Source organism: Hyla sarda, chromosome 1 (genome assembly GCF_029499605.1).
Source record: "Hyla sarda isolate aHylSar1 chromosome 1, aHylSar1.hap1, whole genome shotgun sequence".
Classification (NCBI taxonomy): domain Eukaryota; kingdom Metazoa; phylum Chordata; class Amphibia; order Anura; family Hylidae; genus Hyla; species Hyla sarda.
In genome coordinates this window covers 9940183-9960121 of record NC_079189.1, presented here as the reverse complement: position 1 = coordinate 9960121, position 19939 = coordinate 9940183, and the positions used below count along the sequence as shown (strand labels likewise).

General features: G+C 42.8%; 1 protein-coding gene across 1 annotated transcript; it reads left to right on the top strand.

Moving 5' to 3' along the window:
* Window positions 1-1026: 1026 nt before the first annotated feature.
* LOC130312899 (vomeronasal type-2 receptor 26-like) lies at window positions 1027-5783 on the top strand. Its single transcript, XM_056552615.1, has 3 exons — window positions 1027-1098; window positions 3401-3545; window positions 4876-5783. Exons 1-3 carry the CDS (start codon window positions 1027-1029, stop codon window positions 5781-5783), a joined length of 1125 nt encoding a protein of 374 aa, XP_056408590.1.
* Window positions 5784-19939: the final 14156 nt, after the last annotated feature.

Genomic DNA, 19939 nt, shown 5'->3' with positions numbered 1-19939 from the left:
CGGCGAGGGAGTGCAGGGGAAGTGAGGTATACATAGGGAGTGCACAGGTGAACACACTGATTAGAACCACTTGCGCCAATCAGCGGCGCAGTGGCCCTTTAAATCGCAGAGACCCGGCGCGCGCGCGCCCTAGGGAGCGGGGCCGCGCGCGCCGGGACAGGACCGACGGAGAGCGAGTCAGGTACGGGAGCCGGGGTGCGCATCGCGAGCGGGCGCCACCCGCATCGCGAATCGCATCCTGGCTGGAGGCGGTATCGCAGCGCACCGGGTCAGTGGATCTGACCGGAGCGCTGCAGTAGCGAGAGTGTAGCGAGCGCTCCGGGGAGGAGCGGGGACCCGGAGCGCTCGGCTTAACAGCGTGACGATAGCCGTGATTGTGACGGAACTCATACTGCTCCGAAGGCGTGTCAGTAACAGTATTGAGGCGGTTGCTCCTGAAGATGAGTCAGGATGTATCAGTAGTCCGATGTAAGATTTATTGATTGCTCTGAAGACGTGTCAGTAACAATAAATCTACAGTATTCTCCCCTGGAAGGCGAGCCAGGATATCGGTAACAACTACTGCCTATCCTTGATCATTGTGACGCATGTGGCAGTGTGTTTTGTGACAACGAGCCTGGCAACCTAAGCCTCATGTGTGCCCCCATGGAATCGACGCCCCTCCCCTCCTCTGGATAGTCACGCCTCCCCTGCGCCTGACACTAGGGAAACTGCCCCCGACCGCCGGGTGGTCTTGACCGGGAGCATGCCAGACACCGGAATCCCCCCCCGAGATCCCCGCCAGACAACCAGCAAAACGAGACAGACGCTTCAGTACCCGCCCGGATCCCCACGTGAGTACCGGCTCCCTGCGCTGAATAGTGCGGGATCCCTCCCCTGTTCCCTCCCTCCTGCCCTGGAATGGGGAAACTGTCGTTAATGTGACACGTGGGCCGGCCACCGAAGCCCGGGGAAAACGTGAGACCTCATAGTGCAGACATTTGAAAACCCCATAACACATGCCTTGCGGCGGCTTACCCTACCGAGATGGCGCTTCTTCTCCGAGCTGGTAGAAACAGCTTCAGCTTGGAAGACGTGGGAGCTCACAGCGGTGCACAAGTACAACCGCCAAACGCAACACACGCACCTGGATGCGGGGCGTGGTGCGTTATATACCTCACGCCCCTCCCACAAATACAGCCTAATTAGGCTTCACACTTAATACTGGATGTGCAGGCAGGGCATTGGAACTTTTTTGGGAAAATAAAAAAGACTTGATTTATCTTGAGTTTCTTTCTCTTCCTTATTAGACTCTAAGCATCTCTTTACTCGCTTCACCAACTTTTCTGCTGCATCTTTTTTCAGCAAATAAAAATCTTCTGTTACAGAATCTGAATCTGAGGAGACATCAGAATAGGCTGAGCTAGAAGAGGTGGAGGAAGCTGAATCTTCCTGTTGGTAATAATGATGGTGATTTTTTCGCTTTTTTAGCGATATTCCTGCCAGAAGCACAGGAGGCGCAGGAGGCGCCAGAGGCACCGGAGGCACAGAAGACAAGAGGAGGCACATGAGTCAATTGCATAGCGTCCAGAAGACGCTAACTCCAAACTTCCGGTCCAGAACACGTGTGCAGGAGCGCGCCAAACGCACAGCGTGACGCTCATAATAGGTGTGCACATATGCCGAGGGTACGGGCAGCGCACGTACTGAATATGCGCGAAGTAAGTACGGGGAGAGGGAAGTACAAACTTACTTACGTACTTGAAGTCAGCCAGGATACACACTGGGCTAAGACAGCGACACTAGTGCAGGCATTACCAGGAACTACGCACTGGCAGGGTAAAAACCCAAAATACACTACAGCTAGGTCTGAGCCGGGATAACCACCAGCAGATATGATGCAGCCTGAACTACGCAAGGCCAATTCTTTAATCCAGGTGGGCAACAGGTGAGAAGGAACGCACCTGTCAGGAGCATAGGACTGGGTTCTGGATCTCATTTATGCTATGCTGGTTCATGTGGTCTAATCATGTTGATTGTTAATTGTTACTAATTAGTCTAGGTGGGCGGTCCTATGGAGAAGTCTGTGCGACTGGGAATATCCCTTCTGTGCTGTCGAGAGGACGAAGAAGAAAACTGGTATATAGTAGTATGAGTAGAAGGCAACAGGAGAATACAGCAGCACACTGCTAGCACAAAGATATAGATGAAACATGAGAATATAGATAAAACATGAGTATATAGATAGAACATGAAAAGCTATACAGCTGTAATGCAATAAATGAAGATATGAAACTATGAAAATATGAGGTACTTAGCTTGCAAATTTGGCGCCAAATAGCGTGGACCGTCCTACCACGGTAAGGTGACCTCGTTCTGGGACGGACCCTACACTGTGTATATGCCTCTGTGTGAACAGTACAACAGGCATTGCAAGGTCTGAAACATCCAAGGCACCTTAGGCGCCAAAGGTCCACGCTATTTGGCGCCAAATTTGCAAGCTAAGTACCTCATATTTTTATAGTTTCATATCTTCATTTATTGCATTACAGCTGTATAGCTTTTCATGTTCTATCTATATACTCATGTTTTATCTATATACTCATGTTTCATCTATATCTTTGTGCTAGCAGTGTGCTGCTGTATTCTCCTGTTGCTGTATATTTAGCCCAGCAGCTTGCACCTGCAAGCCAGGTTTTTACAATAGTTTGGATCAATAGTGCTGGCCAATTTATCCTTTGGTAGTATGAGTAGAAGGAGAGATATCCAATATAACCGGTATATAGTAGTATGAGTAGAAGGAGAGATCTCCAATATAACCGGTATATAGTAGTATGAGTAGAAGGAGAGATCTCCAATATATCCGGTATATAGTAGTATGAGTAGAAGGAGAGATATCCAATATAACCGGTATATAGTAGTATGAGTAGAAGGAGAGATCTCCAATATAACCGGTATATAGTAGTATGAGTAGAAGGAGAGATCTCCAATATAACTGGTATATAGTAGTATGAGTAGAAGGAGAGATATCCAATATAACCGGTATATAGTAGTATGAGTAGAAGGAGAGATCTCCGGTATATAATAGCATGAGGAGTAGTTACTATTGTTTCAGTACTTTACTGATAATGACTCTAATAATAATTCCCCTCCTATTACAGAATTGTTTTCTGGTCATGACAAAAATTTATGTTAAAAACTCATGACTAGGGGATAGCCTAGTTGCTGGCCCATACCTGGAGCAATACCCTCCCAATAAAACACAGACACATTGTTGGGTACAAGGGCCACAGCAGACCCATTTTAATTTACATAATAATTTAAAACATTGTCACAATAAAAAAAAAAAACACCTGTATGAACATCATACAACTGAAATAACAGAATACAAAATACCAACATTCTAACTTATACCTACCAGGCTAAGGACTTGAAGGCACCACCAATTTCAAGGGCCTCTACTTTACCCCCAGCTGGGCATCACCAGACCCGGGGGCACCAGTTTTTGGAGACCAACAACCCTCCCTGGGGCCCCATGCCCACAGGGAATTATCCACCAGGGCTGGGTACCGTCCCCAGCCCACCTAAGACCAGCTTTACAACTACCACAATTACCACACATGCCTCCAAGTCCCTATCCTACTATCTCTGCTGTGACAAAGAACACAAGTTCCCCAGGGCGGGAATTCTTCTGTGGCCCTACTCGTCCTATATAACCCCCTAACAACTCCCCCCCCCCCCACTACTCCAGCGCACTGCCCTTACACTGTCCTCCTTAACCCTTTCCTGCCTGCAGGTCTCCCCCTGTCATGTGCCCCTCCACTCCAATTCTTATTGTTCTGGGGCTTTCTGATCCGTAATACAAACACTGCTATGGAAAAACAGTATGAAAAAAAAAAAAAGATATAAAAAGTCACAAATAAGGTTTAGTAATGAAAATTTTTGTACATAGGAAGGTAAACTCCTCCTGCTATTATATACTAAATGGGAAAACATTGGGAAAAACTGAAATATGAAAATGGGAAAGAACTTATGAAATTTAGTTGACAGTAAACATAAAGTCTACCTGTCAACAACAACAAAAAAACACTTCTCACGTGTCAAATTTTTTTATCTGTCACAGTTTGAATACTTTATCACTAAAACAAGTATGCAGAAAAGTGCCTGGCCATGTGCTTCTCTACCTACTCTGTGTCTGTGTGAACAACATGGTCCCATAGACTTACATTATAAAATCATTACAGAGATCATAATATCATCACAGAGCCTAGAGAGAATGGAGAGAGTGGACTAAGCAAACCCTTCTCCTGGCTCGTTCTGGTGATCGGTCAGAGTGAAGTTTTCAAATATCTTTTAAGACATCAAAGTTTCTGATAAGGACAGTGCCCATTTAACTATAGCAACCAGTGTCAGGCAGCAGCGGCCAAGGTAAATAATATCATGGGGGGCATCAAAAGGGTAATTGAAATATATGACAAGGAAATAATTCTACACTGTACACGTCACTAGTTTGACCACACAAGGAATACTGTGTACAGTACTGGGCACCAGTGTACAAGAAATATATTGTGGAGCTGGAAAGGGTTAAAAAGGTAAATCCATTCTACTTTCTTTTGCTGCATCTCTTGTCCCAGAATCCCCCAATAAATTGTAGATTTAAAGGGGTTTTCAAAATAAACAGGTACTCCTGTCAATCAGCTGTTTGGGTACACCGTGGCACCTGCTTAGAATCCTTGGCTCAATACACTGTAAAGTAGTGAAGCCAACTTACCACAGCACAGCTCCCATTGAGCAGCTCACCCGAAAAACTCATCTGTGGGGATACTAGGTGCAAGAGAAGCCATCAATACCACGGCCCTGGAAAGTACTTTAATAAGTTATGAAATCTTCCTACAGATTCAGAAAACTGCATGAAATGCCCAAGTGATGAATGGCCAAATGAGAAGAGAGACCGATGCCTGCCCAAAGTTATGGATTTCATCTCTTACCAGAATGACACAATGGCTTCTGTATTCTCCTGTGTCTCCATCTTCGGATGTCTTGTGATTGGCTCCATATTTGGAATATTTATCTCCTACCGGGACAGTCCTATTGTTAAAGCTAATGACCAAAACCTGAGTTATCTCCTCCTGGTCTCCATCCTCCTCAGCTTCCTCTCTGTCTTCTTGTTTCTTGGTCGTCCCAGTGATGTCTCTTGTAGATTACGTGAAACCAGTTTTGGAATCTTCTTCTCCGTCGCCGTCTCTTCACTTCTCGCCAAGACCATTATGGTTTGTGTTGCTTTTAAGTCCACCAAGCCTGGAAGCCCCTGGAGAAAATGGCTGAGTGTGAAGCTGCCCTATACCATAGTGTTGTTGTGTTCATCCATTCAAGTTGTAATCTGTGTTATCTGGTTATCCATCTCTCCCCCATTCCAGGACCTGGACACTCAGTCTTATCCTGGGAAGATCATCATTCAGTGTAATACAGGTTCAGATATCTGGTTCTACTCCATGTTGGGTTATCTGGGGTTCTTGGCAGCGGTGAGCTTTGTTCTGGCTTTCATGGTGAGGACATTACCGGACACTTTCAATAAGGCCAAGTACATCACCTTCAGCATGCTGCTGTTCTGCAGTGTCTGGATCGCCATGATCCCGGCTTATCTGAGCACCACAGGGAAATCCATGGTGGCTGTGGAGATCTTTGCAGTGATGGCGTCCAGTGCTGGACTTTTAGGGTGTGTGTTTTTTCCAAAATGTTTTATCATTTTATTTAAATCTGAAATGAATAGAAAAACTGACCTCCTGGGGAAAAGGAAGAATTGAAAATATTCACCCCCACCTCTAACTATGAAAAGTAATCGCATAGAAACATTATAATATTAAATTGAATGTTTCTTAACCAGTTTGTATGAACTTGAAATATGTATAAATATAGATGTAAGAATATGATTCAAATTCTTTCAATGATTTCTGCATTAATTATGACATTAAATAATACAAAAATGAGAAATCTCTGTGTAGTATTAATAGATTTACCTCTTTCTATGTGAAAATGTATTTTATGAAAAACATTAAAAGTAAATGTATGTGCCATATTGGTCTCCAGATGACTTCACCACAGCTCAGAAGCAGATCATTTTTTATCCTTATTATCTTGCCAAGGTCTGGTGTAGAGCCTTTGCTTTTTTACTGCCACTGCTTGCTGTTTGTGTTATTATGATGTAAAGGATTACAGTTCCCATGATTCTTCTCTCATCTTAAAGACGTATGATGGTAGAAAACATTTTTTTTTTTGTTCAAATCAACTGGTTTCAGAAAGTTAAACAGATTTGTAAATTACTTCTATTTAACCCCTTAAGAACCAAGCCCATTTTAACCTTAGGGACCAGGCCAATTTAATTTTTGCTTTTTTGTTTTCTCCTCCTCATCTTCTAAAATCCATAACTCTTTTATATTTCCATCTACAGACCCATATAAGGGCTTGACCAATTGTACTTTGCAATGAAATCTCTAATTTTACCATAAAATGTACAGTGGATCCCCCAAAATTTATTTTTTTAGGGAGGAAATTTAAATGAAATTACTGTACACTTTACGGTAAAAAAGACATGTGTTCTTTATTCTGTGGGTCAATATGATTAAAATGATACCCATGGCTAGATACTTTTATATTTTTGTACCGCTTAAAAAAAATCTAAAACTTTTTGTACAAAATCAGTAATCTAAAATCATATCATATCATTTTTTATAATTTTTTTTGGAATAAAATGCAAAAAAAAAAAAGCAGCATTTTTGGACTTTTCTTTATTTTTTACGTTTACGCCATTCACCGTACGGAATCATTAACATTATACCAAATGTGTTTATAAAAAAAACAGACAATTTTAATTTTTATTGGGGGAGGGGATTTTTCACTTATATTTTTACTTTTTATTTTTAAATTTTTCTACTTTTTTTTTTTACACTTTTTATGTCCCCATAGGGAACTATCTATAGCAATCATTTGATTGTTCATACTGTTCAGTGCTATGGATAGGTCATAGCACTGATCAGTATTATCGGCTATCTCCTGCTCTGGTCTGCTCGATCTCAGACCAGAGCAGGAGACGCCGGGAGACGGACGGAGGCAGGTGAGGGGACCTCCGTCCACCATTACAGACGATCGGATCGTTTCGGCAGCACTACGGGCGATCCGATCATGTATTTTAACATGCACATTGACGCAGATGCTGTGATCTGTACTGATCACAGCATCTGAGGGGTTAATGGCGGACATCCGCTTGATCGAAGATGTCGGCCATTACTGGCGGGTCCCCTGCTGCCCATAGCAGCCGGAACCTGCCCTGTATGACGTGAGCACCGCTCCGATGCTCGCTGTCATACACAGGACATAAATGTACATCCTGGTGTGTGAAGTACCGCCAAGCCAGGACGTACATTTACGTCCGTGGTCGTTAAGGGGTTAAAAATCTTAATCATTCCAGTACTTATCAGCTGCCTTATACTACATAGAAAGTTGTGAAGTTATTTCCATTCTGACCACAGTGCTCTCTACTGACACCTCTATTGGTATCAGGAACTGTCCAGAGAAGGAGATGTTTGCTATGGGGATTTGCTTCTTCTCCGGACAGTTCCTGACACAGGCAGAGGTGTCAGCAGAGAGCACTGTGGTCTGACTGGAAAGAAACATAGAATGTGTCAGGAGATGAGAACCATTTGGCCCATCTAATCTGCCCAATATTCTGAATCCTATCAATAGTCCCTGGCCCTATGTTATATAAAGGCTAGCCTTATGCCTATGTGTAAATTCCTTCACTGCATTTTGCAGCTACTACTTCTCCAGGAAAGCTATTATGTGCATCCACTACTCAGGGACGTACCTAGAGCATTTGGCACCTGGGGTGGACACTTGTTTGGCACCCCCCCACACCTGCACCCCACCCCCCTTAATTACACCCCCCCCTCTAATTACACCCCTCCCCCTCATGTGATTAGGTCATGTGACGTGACCATAATACTTTGTACTAGGACTGACAGGTTTGGGGACCAATAAGATTTGATCCTGCCCCTTCAATATATAAGGGCGCTGTATCCAATAATCTCTCTCTTTCCCTTGGGATCTCAAAGCAAGCAGATCTGTTATCGCAGTGAGAAGACGAGTTAGGCCTGAAGCCTCCCACTTCAGCACCTTCCTAAACCGTGAGTTCATCCAACTCCATCCTACAAATCCTACGTGACTACTGAACCTAAACATACCCCTAAATTCAGTGGAACAGCGTACAGCAAAAATCAAAGCTTATTTACTACAAAGTCCCAGCCAACCTGTGAGGAGCCTAAATCCCTGTCCTCCTTTAAAACACTGTTTGTTATTCACCAGCATAAAATCTGCAGTAAAGTTATTTCAAGTTTATTACAACTCCGGCTGTGGACAATCCTTTATTACTCCCTATCGTTCCTGGGACAGGTGGCGGTAGGACATCTATACATAGAGGAAGCCCGCACCCTGACATCACGACAATCAAGGGTTAATGCTCTACCCTCATTCTTTTGATTCTGTGGTTACGACTGAAGGATCGTGAAAGACTACTTGAAGATTGCTCAAGAGTTACATGAACTGTTAAAGACATCCTGCAACAGAGGGGGCTAAGGACCACATCCTAAAGGTGAATGCCAGGTTACTAAGAGAGGGTTTTCTTTGTGTAAATTACTGTGAGATGTGTTTTAGATTTTAATACAAAAAGTGCACTACTGACAAGTGTTATTTGTCAGTTTTGGAGAAGTTTATTTTCAGATGGCCCATTCAGTCAGGTGCTACCTATGCAGTCTGCCATTACATTTCACAGGTCAGAAAGTGATTTTTTTTTTCAATCATGTGACTGAAGGATTTCTATTGAAAGAAATGGGGGAAAATCCAAATTCTAAACCTATATGGTGTTTTTTTTTTTTTTGCTACTCTAGGCTTCTATAGGATAGAAAGGCAAATGTTTTGGCAAAAAAAACTAAACAAAAAAAAAACCATAGTCTCAACATGCTGTGATTTTTGAAAACTGGCAAAACTGCAGAAAAATGCCAAAGAGGATTAAAAAAAAAATGCTAAAGAAATGAGAAAAATGTCAAAGGAAAGATGAGGCTGTCGGGATGTTTCTGCGTTTTTGCATAAACGATCCGTTGGAAACTTAACCTCAAAGGGGTACTCCTGTGGAAAACTTTTTTTTTTTAAATCAACTGGTGCCAGAAAGTTAAACAGATTTGTAAATGACTTCTTAATCCTTCCAGTACTTATTAGCTGCTGAATACTACAGAGGAATGGTTTTATTTTTGGAACACAGAGCTCTCTGCTGACATCATGACCACAGTGATCTCTGCTGACATCTCTGTCCATTTTAAGAACTGTCCAGAGTAGGAGAAAATCCCCATAACAAACATACACTAATCTGGACAGTTCCTAAAATGGACAGAGATGTCAGCAGAGAGCACTGTTGTCATGATGTCAGCAGACAGCTCTGTGTTTCAAAAAGAAAACCATGTCCTCTGTAGTATACAGACCAGAAATAGTACTGAAAAGATTAAGATTTTTTTTATAGAAGTAATTTACAAATCTATTTAACTTTCTGGCACCAGTTGATATTGATTAAAAAAAAAAAAAGTTTTCCACGGTAGTACCCCTTTAAGGTTTATTTTATGTAGCTACCTGTCTCCAATGCTAAATCCAATCACCTGCCATCGGACTGGACGGCAGCGCTTCCAGGCCCAATAGAGTAGCACGACAAGAAGAGATGTCCAGCACAGTATGTAGGATGAAACAGGAACTCTTTATTACGGATCACATGGATATACAAAGGAACAATTGCCAATGTGTTTTGGATCAAACTGGACCCTTAATCATGGCATAACAAATACACATACATAGAAAGTTTAAATAGGAATTACAACTGGTCATGTGTCTGTGACATCACAAATTTAAAACCATATATAAAACATGGAAAATGGGTTGGATCAGCTAGGATTTCCAGCCACCAATGCCAGATGCCTCAGAGTAGATTGACCATGCTGCTACACCAACACTTCCCAATTATGGTTATGAAACCTCTTGGGTTATCAATTAGGGTTATGAACCCCTCTTTGGTACTGCGAATGCCTGCTCCTGGCTCATCCTGTGTCTTTCTGGAACTACTTTCCTCCCTGATGCCTCGGGCCTTGGGCCTTAAATTTTTGGATGTTTAGCAGTAGCTAGATATATGGTTAATGCAAATTTCAACATTGATCTTTACATGTAAGGGGTTATGAAACCCACTTGGGTACTGTGAATGCCTGCTTCTGGCTCATCCTGTGTTTTTCAGGAACTATTTGCCTCACTGACGCTTCTGGCCTTGGGCCTTTAATATTTGGATGATTAGCAGTAGCTAAATACATGCTTAATGCAAATTTCAACATTGATCTTTACATGTAAGGGGCTATGAAACCCTCTTGGGTACTGTGAATGCCTGCTCCTGGCTCATCCTGTGTCTTTCAGGAACTATTTGCCTCACTGACGCTTCTGGCCTTGGGCCTTTAATTTTTGGATGTTTAGCAGTAGCTAAATACACGCTTAATGCAAATTGCAACATTGATCTTTAAATGTAAGGGGTTATGAAACCCTCTTGGGTACTGCGAATGACTGCTCCTGACTCATTCTGTGTCTTTCCGTAACTACTTGCCTCCCTGATGCCTCGGGCCTTGGGCCTTAAATTTTTGGATGTTTAGCAGTAGCTAGATATATGGTTAATGCAAATTTCAACATTGATCTTTAAATGTAAGGGGTTATGAAACCCTGTAGGGTACAGCGAATGCCTGCTCCTGACTCATCCTGTGTCTTTCAGGAACTTCTTGCCTCACTGAAGCTTGGTGCCTTGGGCCTTTAATTTTTGGATGTTTAGCAGTAGCTAAATACATGCTTAATGCAAATTTCAACAATGATATTTAAATTCTCGGCGATCTGTCAGGGCCGTGGCCTACCCCACCGGGGCCGATCCGAGGAACTCACTAAACCATCCAATCGGTAGTAGAGACAGGCGGTGTGTACAAATGTCAGAGACTTATTGAACCCGAGCTTATGACCCGCACTTAGTTTAAATTCTTCTTTCATGGAAAATAATTGCAATCCCTGATCCCTGTCACGAATGTGGTTCAGCAGGTTACTCGCACCTGTTGCTTGAAGGATACACACAGGCTGGTCCGTTCAGTGTAGCGCGTGTGCAGCCCCGGACATCTGAGGGCATAACACACCTGTTATTGCTCGATCTCGCGATTAATGGTGCAATGTAAGGGGTTATGAAAGCCTCTTGGGTACTGCTGATGCCTACTCCTGACTGCTCCTGTGTCTTTCAGGAACTACTTGCCTTCATGATGCTTCTGGGCTTGGGCCTTCAAGTTTAGGATTTTTGAAATAGATACATACATGCTTAATTAAAATTTCAACATTTATGGTTCAATGTATTGGGTTATTAAACCCTCTTGGTTACTGTTTTTTCAAAAGTTTCTGATACATTTTTCAGTAATAAACTTGAATTTTCCAGAGTACTAACCTAACCATTACACCATGGAACGCTTGTTGTGTGTGATTTTTATAATTAAAATTTTCAAATATAATATGGAGAGGGATGAATTCTGCTTCTTTATTTCATAAAAAATTACTTTAGAGAAGAATGTGGTCCACCGTCCTGCATTATAGAGTCTTCTAGACTCTTGGATATGCACTTGTTCTTAAACAAAGGTACAAAATAAAAAAATGGCCGGTCAGGGCAATGGAGACGTTGCACCTACATCTCAAGGCCACTTGAGCCCTGTGAGGGCTTGTTAAATTTGGTCCTTTGTACCCACATGCCGGAGTCCGGGCCACTCAAAGTTTGATTTAAAATGAAAAAATCAGACATTTCAATGGTCTCCTCATGCATCAGCCAACTCCAGGCTGTGTCATTCAGGCAATATATAGGTAGCACAGTCGCTGTCCTAAATCTTCTTCAAAAATGTAAATCTTCTAAAAATGTAAAGCTTCTTCAAAAATGAAAATCTTCAAAAATGTAAATCTTCTTCAAAAATGTAAATGGTTTTCAAAAATGTAAATCTCATAAAAAAATGTAAATTTTCTTCAAAAATTTAAATCACCATACCATGTGTGCAGGGCACGGCGGTGTCACGCTGTTCTTCACATGGTGTGCCTTGGCAAAAAGTCTTGGAAACAATGGCAGGTCAGGGCAATGGAGACATTGCTCCTACATCTGACGGCCACATGAGCCCTGTGGGGGCTTGCTAGGTTTGGTCCTTCGTACCCACACGCTGGGGTCCGGGACAATCAAAGTTTGATTTAAATTTCAAATTAAAAAATCAGACATTTCAATGGTCTCCTCATGCATCAGCCAACTCCAGGCTGTGTCATTTAGGCAATATATAGGTAGCACCTGCTGTCCTAAATCTTTTTCCAAAATTTCTAAAAATGTTTGTCTTTTTTCTTAGGGATTGTGAAGCTTTGGTGCGTACTCATGCATCAGCCAACTCCAACCTGTGTCATTCAGGCAATATATAGTGTGTTTTTTGTTTAGGAATTGTGAATCTTTGGGGTGTACTCATGCATCAGGCAACTCCAGGCTGTGTCATTCAGGCAATATATAGGTAGCACCCGCTATCCAAAATCTTTTTCAAAAATTTGTAAAAATGTTGTGTTTTTTTGGGGGGGGGATTGTGAAGCCCTGCTGTGTACTCATGAATCAGTCAACTCCAGGCTATGTCATTCAGGCAATATATAGGTAGCACCCACTATCCAAAATCTTTTTAAAAAATTTCTAAAAATGTTGTGTTTTTTTGGGGGGGGGATTGTGAAGCCCTGCTGTGTACTCATGAATCAGCCAACTTCAGACTGTGTCATTCAGGCAATGTATGGTTCACTGATGCCGCTGCAGGGCCTGGGTCTGGGAATTTCACATTTTCTCATAGGTATCACCCGCTATCCAAAATCTTTTTCAAAAATTTCTAAAAATATGTTTTTTTAGGGGGGTATTGTGAAGCCCTGCTGTGTACTCATGAATCAGCCAACTCTAGGCTGTGTCATTCAGGCAATATATGGTTCACTGATGCTGCTGCAGGGTCTGGGTCTGGGAATTTCAAATTTTCTCATAGCACCCGCTATCCAAAATCTTTTACAAAAATTTCAAAAAATGTTGTGTTTTTTGGGGGGGATTGTGAAGCCCTACTGTGTACTTTAACCCCTTAAGGACTCAGGGTTTTTCCGTTTTTGCACTTTGGTTTTTTCCTCCTTACCTTTTAAAAATCATAACCCTTTAAATTTTCCACCTAAAAATCCATATTATGGCTTATTTTTTGCGTCGCCAATTCTACTTTGCAGTGACATTAGTCATTTTACCCAAAACTGCACAGCGAAACAGAAAAAAAATCATTGTGCGACAAAAACGAAAAAAAAAACGCCATTTTGCAAATTTTGGGGGCTTCCGTTTCTACGCAGTGCATATTTCGGTAAAAATTACACCTTATCATTATTCTGTAGGTCCATACGGTTAAAATGGTACCCTACTTATATAGGTTTGATTTTGTCGCACTTCTGGAAAAAATTATAACTACATGCAGGAAAATGTATATGTTTAAAAATGTCATCTTCTGACCCCTATAACTTTTTTATTTTTTCATGTACAGGGCGGTATAAGGACTCAGATCTGTGATCTGAAGTTTTTATCAGTATGATTGTTGTTTTGATCGGACTTTTTGATCACTTTTTATTCATTTTTTTAATGGTATAAAAAGTGACCAAAATATGCTTTTTTGGACTTTGGAATTTTTGGGCGCGTACGCCATTGACCGTGCGGTTTAATTAATGATATATTTTTATAGTTCGGACATTTACGCACGTGGCGATACCACATATGTTTATTTAAAGTTTTTTTTTACACTGTTTTATTTTTTTTATGGGAAAAGGGGGGTGATTCAAACTTTTATTAGGGAAGGGGTTAAATGACCTTTATTTACACTTTTTTTAACATTTTTTTTTGCAGTGTTATAGGTCCCATAGGGACCTATAACACTGCACACACTGATCTCCTATGCTGATCACTGGCGTGTATTAGCACGCCTGTGATCAGCATTATCGGCGCTTGACTGCTCCTGCCTGGATCTCAGGCACGGAGCAGTCATTCGTCGATCGGACACCGAGGAGGCAGGTAAGGGCCCTCCCGGTGTCCATTCAGCTGTTCGGGACGCCGCGATTTCACCGCGGCGGTCCCGAACAGCCTGACTGAGCAGCCGGGTCACTTTCAGTTTCACTTTAGAAGCGGCGGTCAGCTTTGACCGCCGCTTCTAAAGGGTTAATACCGCACATCGCCGCGATCGGCAATGTGTGGTATTAGCCGCGGGTCCCGGCCGTTGATGAGCGCTGGGACCGACGCGATATGATGCAGGATCGCGGCGCGATCCCGCTTCATATCGCGGAAGCCGGCGCAGAACGTAAATATACGTCCTGCGTCGTTAAGGGGTTAAATACAGTAGGTACAGATGCTTTAGAAAGCTAATGTGTGTTAAATGTAAATGCACTTTAATACTAGGCACACCAATTGTGATTAAAATTCGTCAGTGCCCTGTTACCTCTTGACAAAGCTGTATCTACAGCGAAACATGTCGAGGGGGGCCGAGGTTTAGTGTTTTAACATCAGTGCCTAGCTCCTTTACCTTCTACCACATAGCAACTGCAGTGCATGTGGATACATAACAAATGTGACCAGATGGTACAAAGACCCCAATACAGAATATAGGGAGTTCGTGCACTGGAATTTTAATCACAATTGGTGTGCCTAGTATTAAAGTGCATTTTAATTTCAATATATGGGAAAAAGGGTTTTGTTGGAACACCAAGGTGGTCTATAGGTGATTAGTGTATATTGACCCACCATATATTGGTCCTTTAGGTGAGTGTGTTAAATGTACATGCTTTTTATTGTGTTTTATCTTCCAACTAGGTAAATATAAAGTGTGTTCAATTAAACTAGAAATATATGCAGAGAAACTTAAGAAAGCAAATACGAGTTCAAGGTACACACTGTTTATTGCACTTGTACCTTAAAACCAGAACAGTAAACTGTTGGTTTGATTGACCATGCTCCTACAACAAAATTTTCTCTATTGTGGTTGGTTATGAAATCCTCTGGGGCAGACCTGGGCATTGTACGGCCCGCTTGCCACATACGGTCCTTTAATTGGCTCTGACCGGCCCGCACTGATTGGGGGACAACTATGCTGCCTAATCTGGGGGACAACTATGCTCCTAATCTGGGGGACATCCATGCTGCCTAATCTGGGTGATATCTATGCTGCCTAATCTGGGGGACAACTATGCTCCTAATCTGGGGGACAACTAAGCTCCTAATCTGGGGGACAACTATGCTCCTAATCTGGTGGACATCTATGCTGCCTACTCTGGGGGATATCTATGCTGCCTACTCCGGGGGACATCTATGCTGCCTAATCTGGGTGACATCTATGCTGCCTAATCTGGGTGACATCTATGCTGCCTAATCTGGGGACAGCTATGCTCCTAATCTGGGGGACATCTATGCTGCCTAATCTGGGGACAACTATGCTCCTAATCTGGTGGACATCTATGATGCCTAATCTGGGGGACAAGTATGCTCCTAATCTGGGGGACATCAATGCTGCCTACTCTGGGGGACAAGTATGCTCCTAATCTGGGGGACATCTATGCTGCCTAATCTAGGTGACATCCATGCTGCCTAATCTGGGGGACAACTATGCTCCTAATCTGGGGGACATCTATGCCGCGTAATCTGGGTGACATCTATGCTGCCTAATCTGTGGGACAAGTATGCTCCTAATCTGGGGGACATCTATGCTGCCTACTCTGGGGGACAAGTATGCTCCTAATCTGGGGGACATCTATTCTGCCTAATCTGGGTGACATCTATGCTTCCTACTCTGGGGGACAAGTATGCTCCTAGTCTGGGGGATATCTGTGCTGCCTAATCTGGGTGACATCTATGCTGCCTAATCTGGGGGACAAGTATGCTCCTAAACTGGGGGACATCTATGCTGCCTAATCTGGGGGACATTTATGCTGCTTAATCTGGGGGACAAGTATGCTCCTAATCTGGGGGACATCTATGCTGCCTAATCTGGGTGACATCTATGCTGCCTAATCTGGGGGACAACTATGCTTCTAATCTGGGGGACAACTAAGCTCCTAATCTGGGGGACATCTATGCTGCCTACTCTGGGGGACATCTATGCTGCCTACTCTGGGGGACATCTATGCTGCCTAATCTGGGTGACATTTATGCTGCCTAATCTGGGTGACATCTATGCTGCCTACTCTGGGGGACAACTATGCTCCTAATCTGGGGACATCTATGCTGCCTAATCTGGGGGACAAGTATGCTCCTAATCTGGGGGACATCTATGCTGCCTAATCTGGGTGACATCTATGCTGCCTAATCTGGGGGACAAGTATGCTCCTAATCTGGGGGACATCTATGCTGCCTAATCTGGGGGACAAGTATGCTCCTAATCTGGGTGACATCTATGCTGCCTACTCTGGGGGACAAGTATGCTCCTAATCTGGGGGACATCTATGCTGCCTACTCTGGGGGACAAGTATGCTCCTAATCTGGGGGACATCTATGCTGCCTAATCTGGGTGACATCTATGCTGCCTACTCTGGGGGACAAGTATGCTCCTAATCTAGGGGACATCTATGCTGCCTAATCTGGGGGACATCTATGCTGCCTAATCTTGGTGACATCTATGCTGCCTAATCTGGAGGACATCTATGCTGCCTAATCTGGGGGACAAGTATGCTCCTAATCTGGGGGACATCTATGCTGCCTAATCTGGGGGAAAACTATGCTCCTAATATGGGGAAAACTGATGCTTCTGGCCTTGGGCCTATAAATTTTTGAAGTTTAGCAGTAGCTAAATACATGCTTAATGCAAATGTAAACATTGATCTTTAAATGTAAGGGGTTATGAAAACCTCTTCGGTATTGCAAATGCATGCTCCAGACTCATTCTGTGTCTTTCAGGAACTACTTGCCTCCCTGGTGCCTCTGGCCTTGGGCCTTACATTTTTGGATGTTTAGCAGTAGCTAAATACATGCTTAATGCAAATTTTAACAATGATCGTTAAATTCTCGGCGCTCTGCCAGGGCCTTCTCCTACCCCGCCTGGGCCGATCCGAGGACCTCACTAACCAACTCACTAACTAATCCAATCGCTTATAGCGACGGGCGGTGTGTACAAAGGGCAGGGACTTAATAAACGCCCGCTTATGACCCTCACTTACTGGTAATTCCTCGTTTTAAGGTTAAATAATTGCAATCACAGATCCCTATCACGAACTAGTTTCAGCGTGCAACACGCACCTGTCCTTGAAAGATAGAGAGACGCTAATCCGTTTAGTGGAGCGCTAGTGCGGCCCAGGACATCTAAGGCCATAACACACCTGTTATTGCTCGATCTCGCAATTGATCGGGCAAGGTAAGGGGTTATTAAAGCCTCTTGGGTACTGCTGAGGCCTACTCCTGACTGCTCCTGGTGCAATGTATGGGGTAATTAAACACTCTTGGGTAGTGGTATTGTTAAATTTACTGGTAATTTTATCAGTAATAAAATTGAATTTTGCAGAATGCTAACCGTTACACAATGGAACGCTTGTTGCATGTGATTTTTTAATGAACAAAATAAATAAATAGATGGAGAGGGATTAACTCTGCTTAATCATTTTTGGTGATTAGAATCCTTTTGTCATCTGATTTTTCGGAGACAGATGTGCTTAAATTATACATATTGTGTGGTTTATTATATTATAGAAGAATGTCTTTGGGTGGTCCACCGTCCTGCATTATAGAGTCTTCTAAACTGCTGTATATGTGCTTGTTTTAAAAAAAAAAAAAAAAAAAAAAAAGGTATTTTGGCAGACAATTTCAATAAAATTTTGCGTTTTTTTGGGGTGGATTGTGAAGCCCGGTTGACGGGTGTGTTGTGTGTACTCGTGCATCAGTCAACTCCAGTCTGTGTCCTTTGGCAATATATGGGTTACTAATGCAGCAGAGGTGGGGCCTTGGTCTTGGAATTTCAATTATTAAAAAAAATTGAACATATTGTGTGGTTTATTATATTAGAGAAGAATGTCTTTGGGTGGTCCACTGTCTTGCATTATAGAGTTTTCTGAACTGCTGTATATGCGCTTGTTTTAACAAAAATGTATTTTGTCAGACAATTTTAAAAAAATTGGTGTTTTTTTGGGGTGGATTGTGAAGCCCGGCTGTGTACTCGTGCATCAGCCAACTCCAGGCTGTGTCTTTCAGGCAATCTATGGGTTACTGATGCAGCTGAGATGGGGCCTGGGTCTAGGAATTTCAATAAAAAAAAAAAAATTCAACCATTGTGTGGTTCATTATTTTTGAGAAGAAAGTTTTTGGGTGGTCCACCGTCCTGCCTTATAGAGTCTTCTGAAATGTTGGATATGCGCTTGTGCTTACACAAAGTTGTAAATTTAAGAAAAAAAATGTCTACAATTTTGTTGATTTTGGGTCGGATTGTGAAGCCCTGTGTGTACTGGTGCATCAGCCAACTCTAGGGTGTGTCCTTCAGGCAATACATGGGTTCCTGATGCCGCAGAGGTGGGGCCTGGGTCTGGGAATTAAACATTTTTGGATTGCGGGTGCTACAAAAAAAGATGGACACACCCTAATCCGTTCAGTGGAGCGCGTCTGCGGTCCCGGACATCTGAGAGCATAACACACATGTTATTGCTCGATCTCAGGAGAAGGGGGTCCATCATCGGGAGAAGAGAGTTGCAGGTTGCCCTTGAGTCAGCAAGGCGGTAGCACGGTTGGCAGTCAGTGTGGTGTGGCAGTAGTTAAAATTATGGAGCCAAATGTGCCCGGGGTAGACCACCTGCTTCGTGGCAGCTTACCTTTCGGGGAGTTAGCGGGTTACCAGCACCGGTCGATGAAAGATAGAGACACGCTAATCCGTTCAGTGGAGAGCGCCTGCGGCCCCGGAAATCAGAGGGCATAACACACCTGGTATTGCTTGATCTCGCAATTCATCGTGCAAAGGTAGGGGGTTATTAACCCCTTAAGGACCGGAGGTTTTTCCGTTTTTGCATTTTCGTTTTTTGCTCCTTGCCTTTAAAAAATCATAACTCTTTCAAATTTACACCTAAAAATCCATATGATGGCTTATTTTTTGCGCCACTAATTCTACTTTGTAATGACGTCAGTCATTTTGCCCAAAAATCTATGGTGAAGCGGGAAAAAAAATCATTGTGCGACAAAATTGAAAAAAAAACGCTGTTTTGTAACTTTTGGGGGCTTCCGTTTCTACGTAGTACATTTTTCGGTAAAAATGACACCTGATATGTATTCTGTAGGTCCATACGATTAAAATGATACCCTACTTATATAGGTTTGATTTTGTCGGACTTCTGGAAAAAATCATAACTACATGCAGGAAAATTAATACGTTTAAAATTGTCATCTTCTGACCCCTATAACTTTTTTATTTTTCCGTGTATGGGGTGGTATGAGGGCTCATTTTTTGCGCCGTGATCTGAAGTTTTTAATGGTACCATTTTTGCATTGATAGGACCATTGACCGAGCGGTTTAATTAATGATATATTTTTATAATTCAGACATTTCCGCACGCGGTGATACCACATATGTTTATTTTTATTTTTATTTACACTGTGTTTTTTATTTTATTGGAAAAGGGGGGTGATTCAAACTTTTAATAGGGGAGGAGTTAAATGATCTTTATTCACTTTTTTTTTTCACTTTTTTTTTGCAGTGTTATAGGTCCCATAGGGACCTATAACACTGCACACACTGATCTTCTATGTTGATCACTGGTTTCTTATGAGCCGGGACCCGCCTCTAATAGCGCGCAGCGCCGATCGCGGTGCCGCGCGCTATTAACCCTTTAG

Excerpts from the sequence above, each read along its gene's own strand:
- LOC130312899 (XM_056552615.1), top strand. The coding sequence starts at position 1,027 with ATGGCGCTTCTTCTCCGAGCTGGTAGAAACAGCTTCAGCTTGGAAGAC. Across the intron at positions 1,099-3,400 it reads GAGCTCACAGCGGTGCACAA|GCTAAGGACTTGAAGGCACC; the intron begins GTACAACCGCCA and ends TATACCTACCAG. Across the intron at positions 3,546-4,875 it reads GAATTATCCACCAGGGCTGG|ATTCAGAAAACTGCATGAAA; the intron begins GTACCGTCCCCA and ends ATCTTCCTACAG.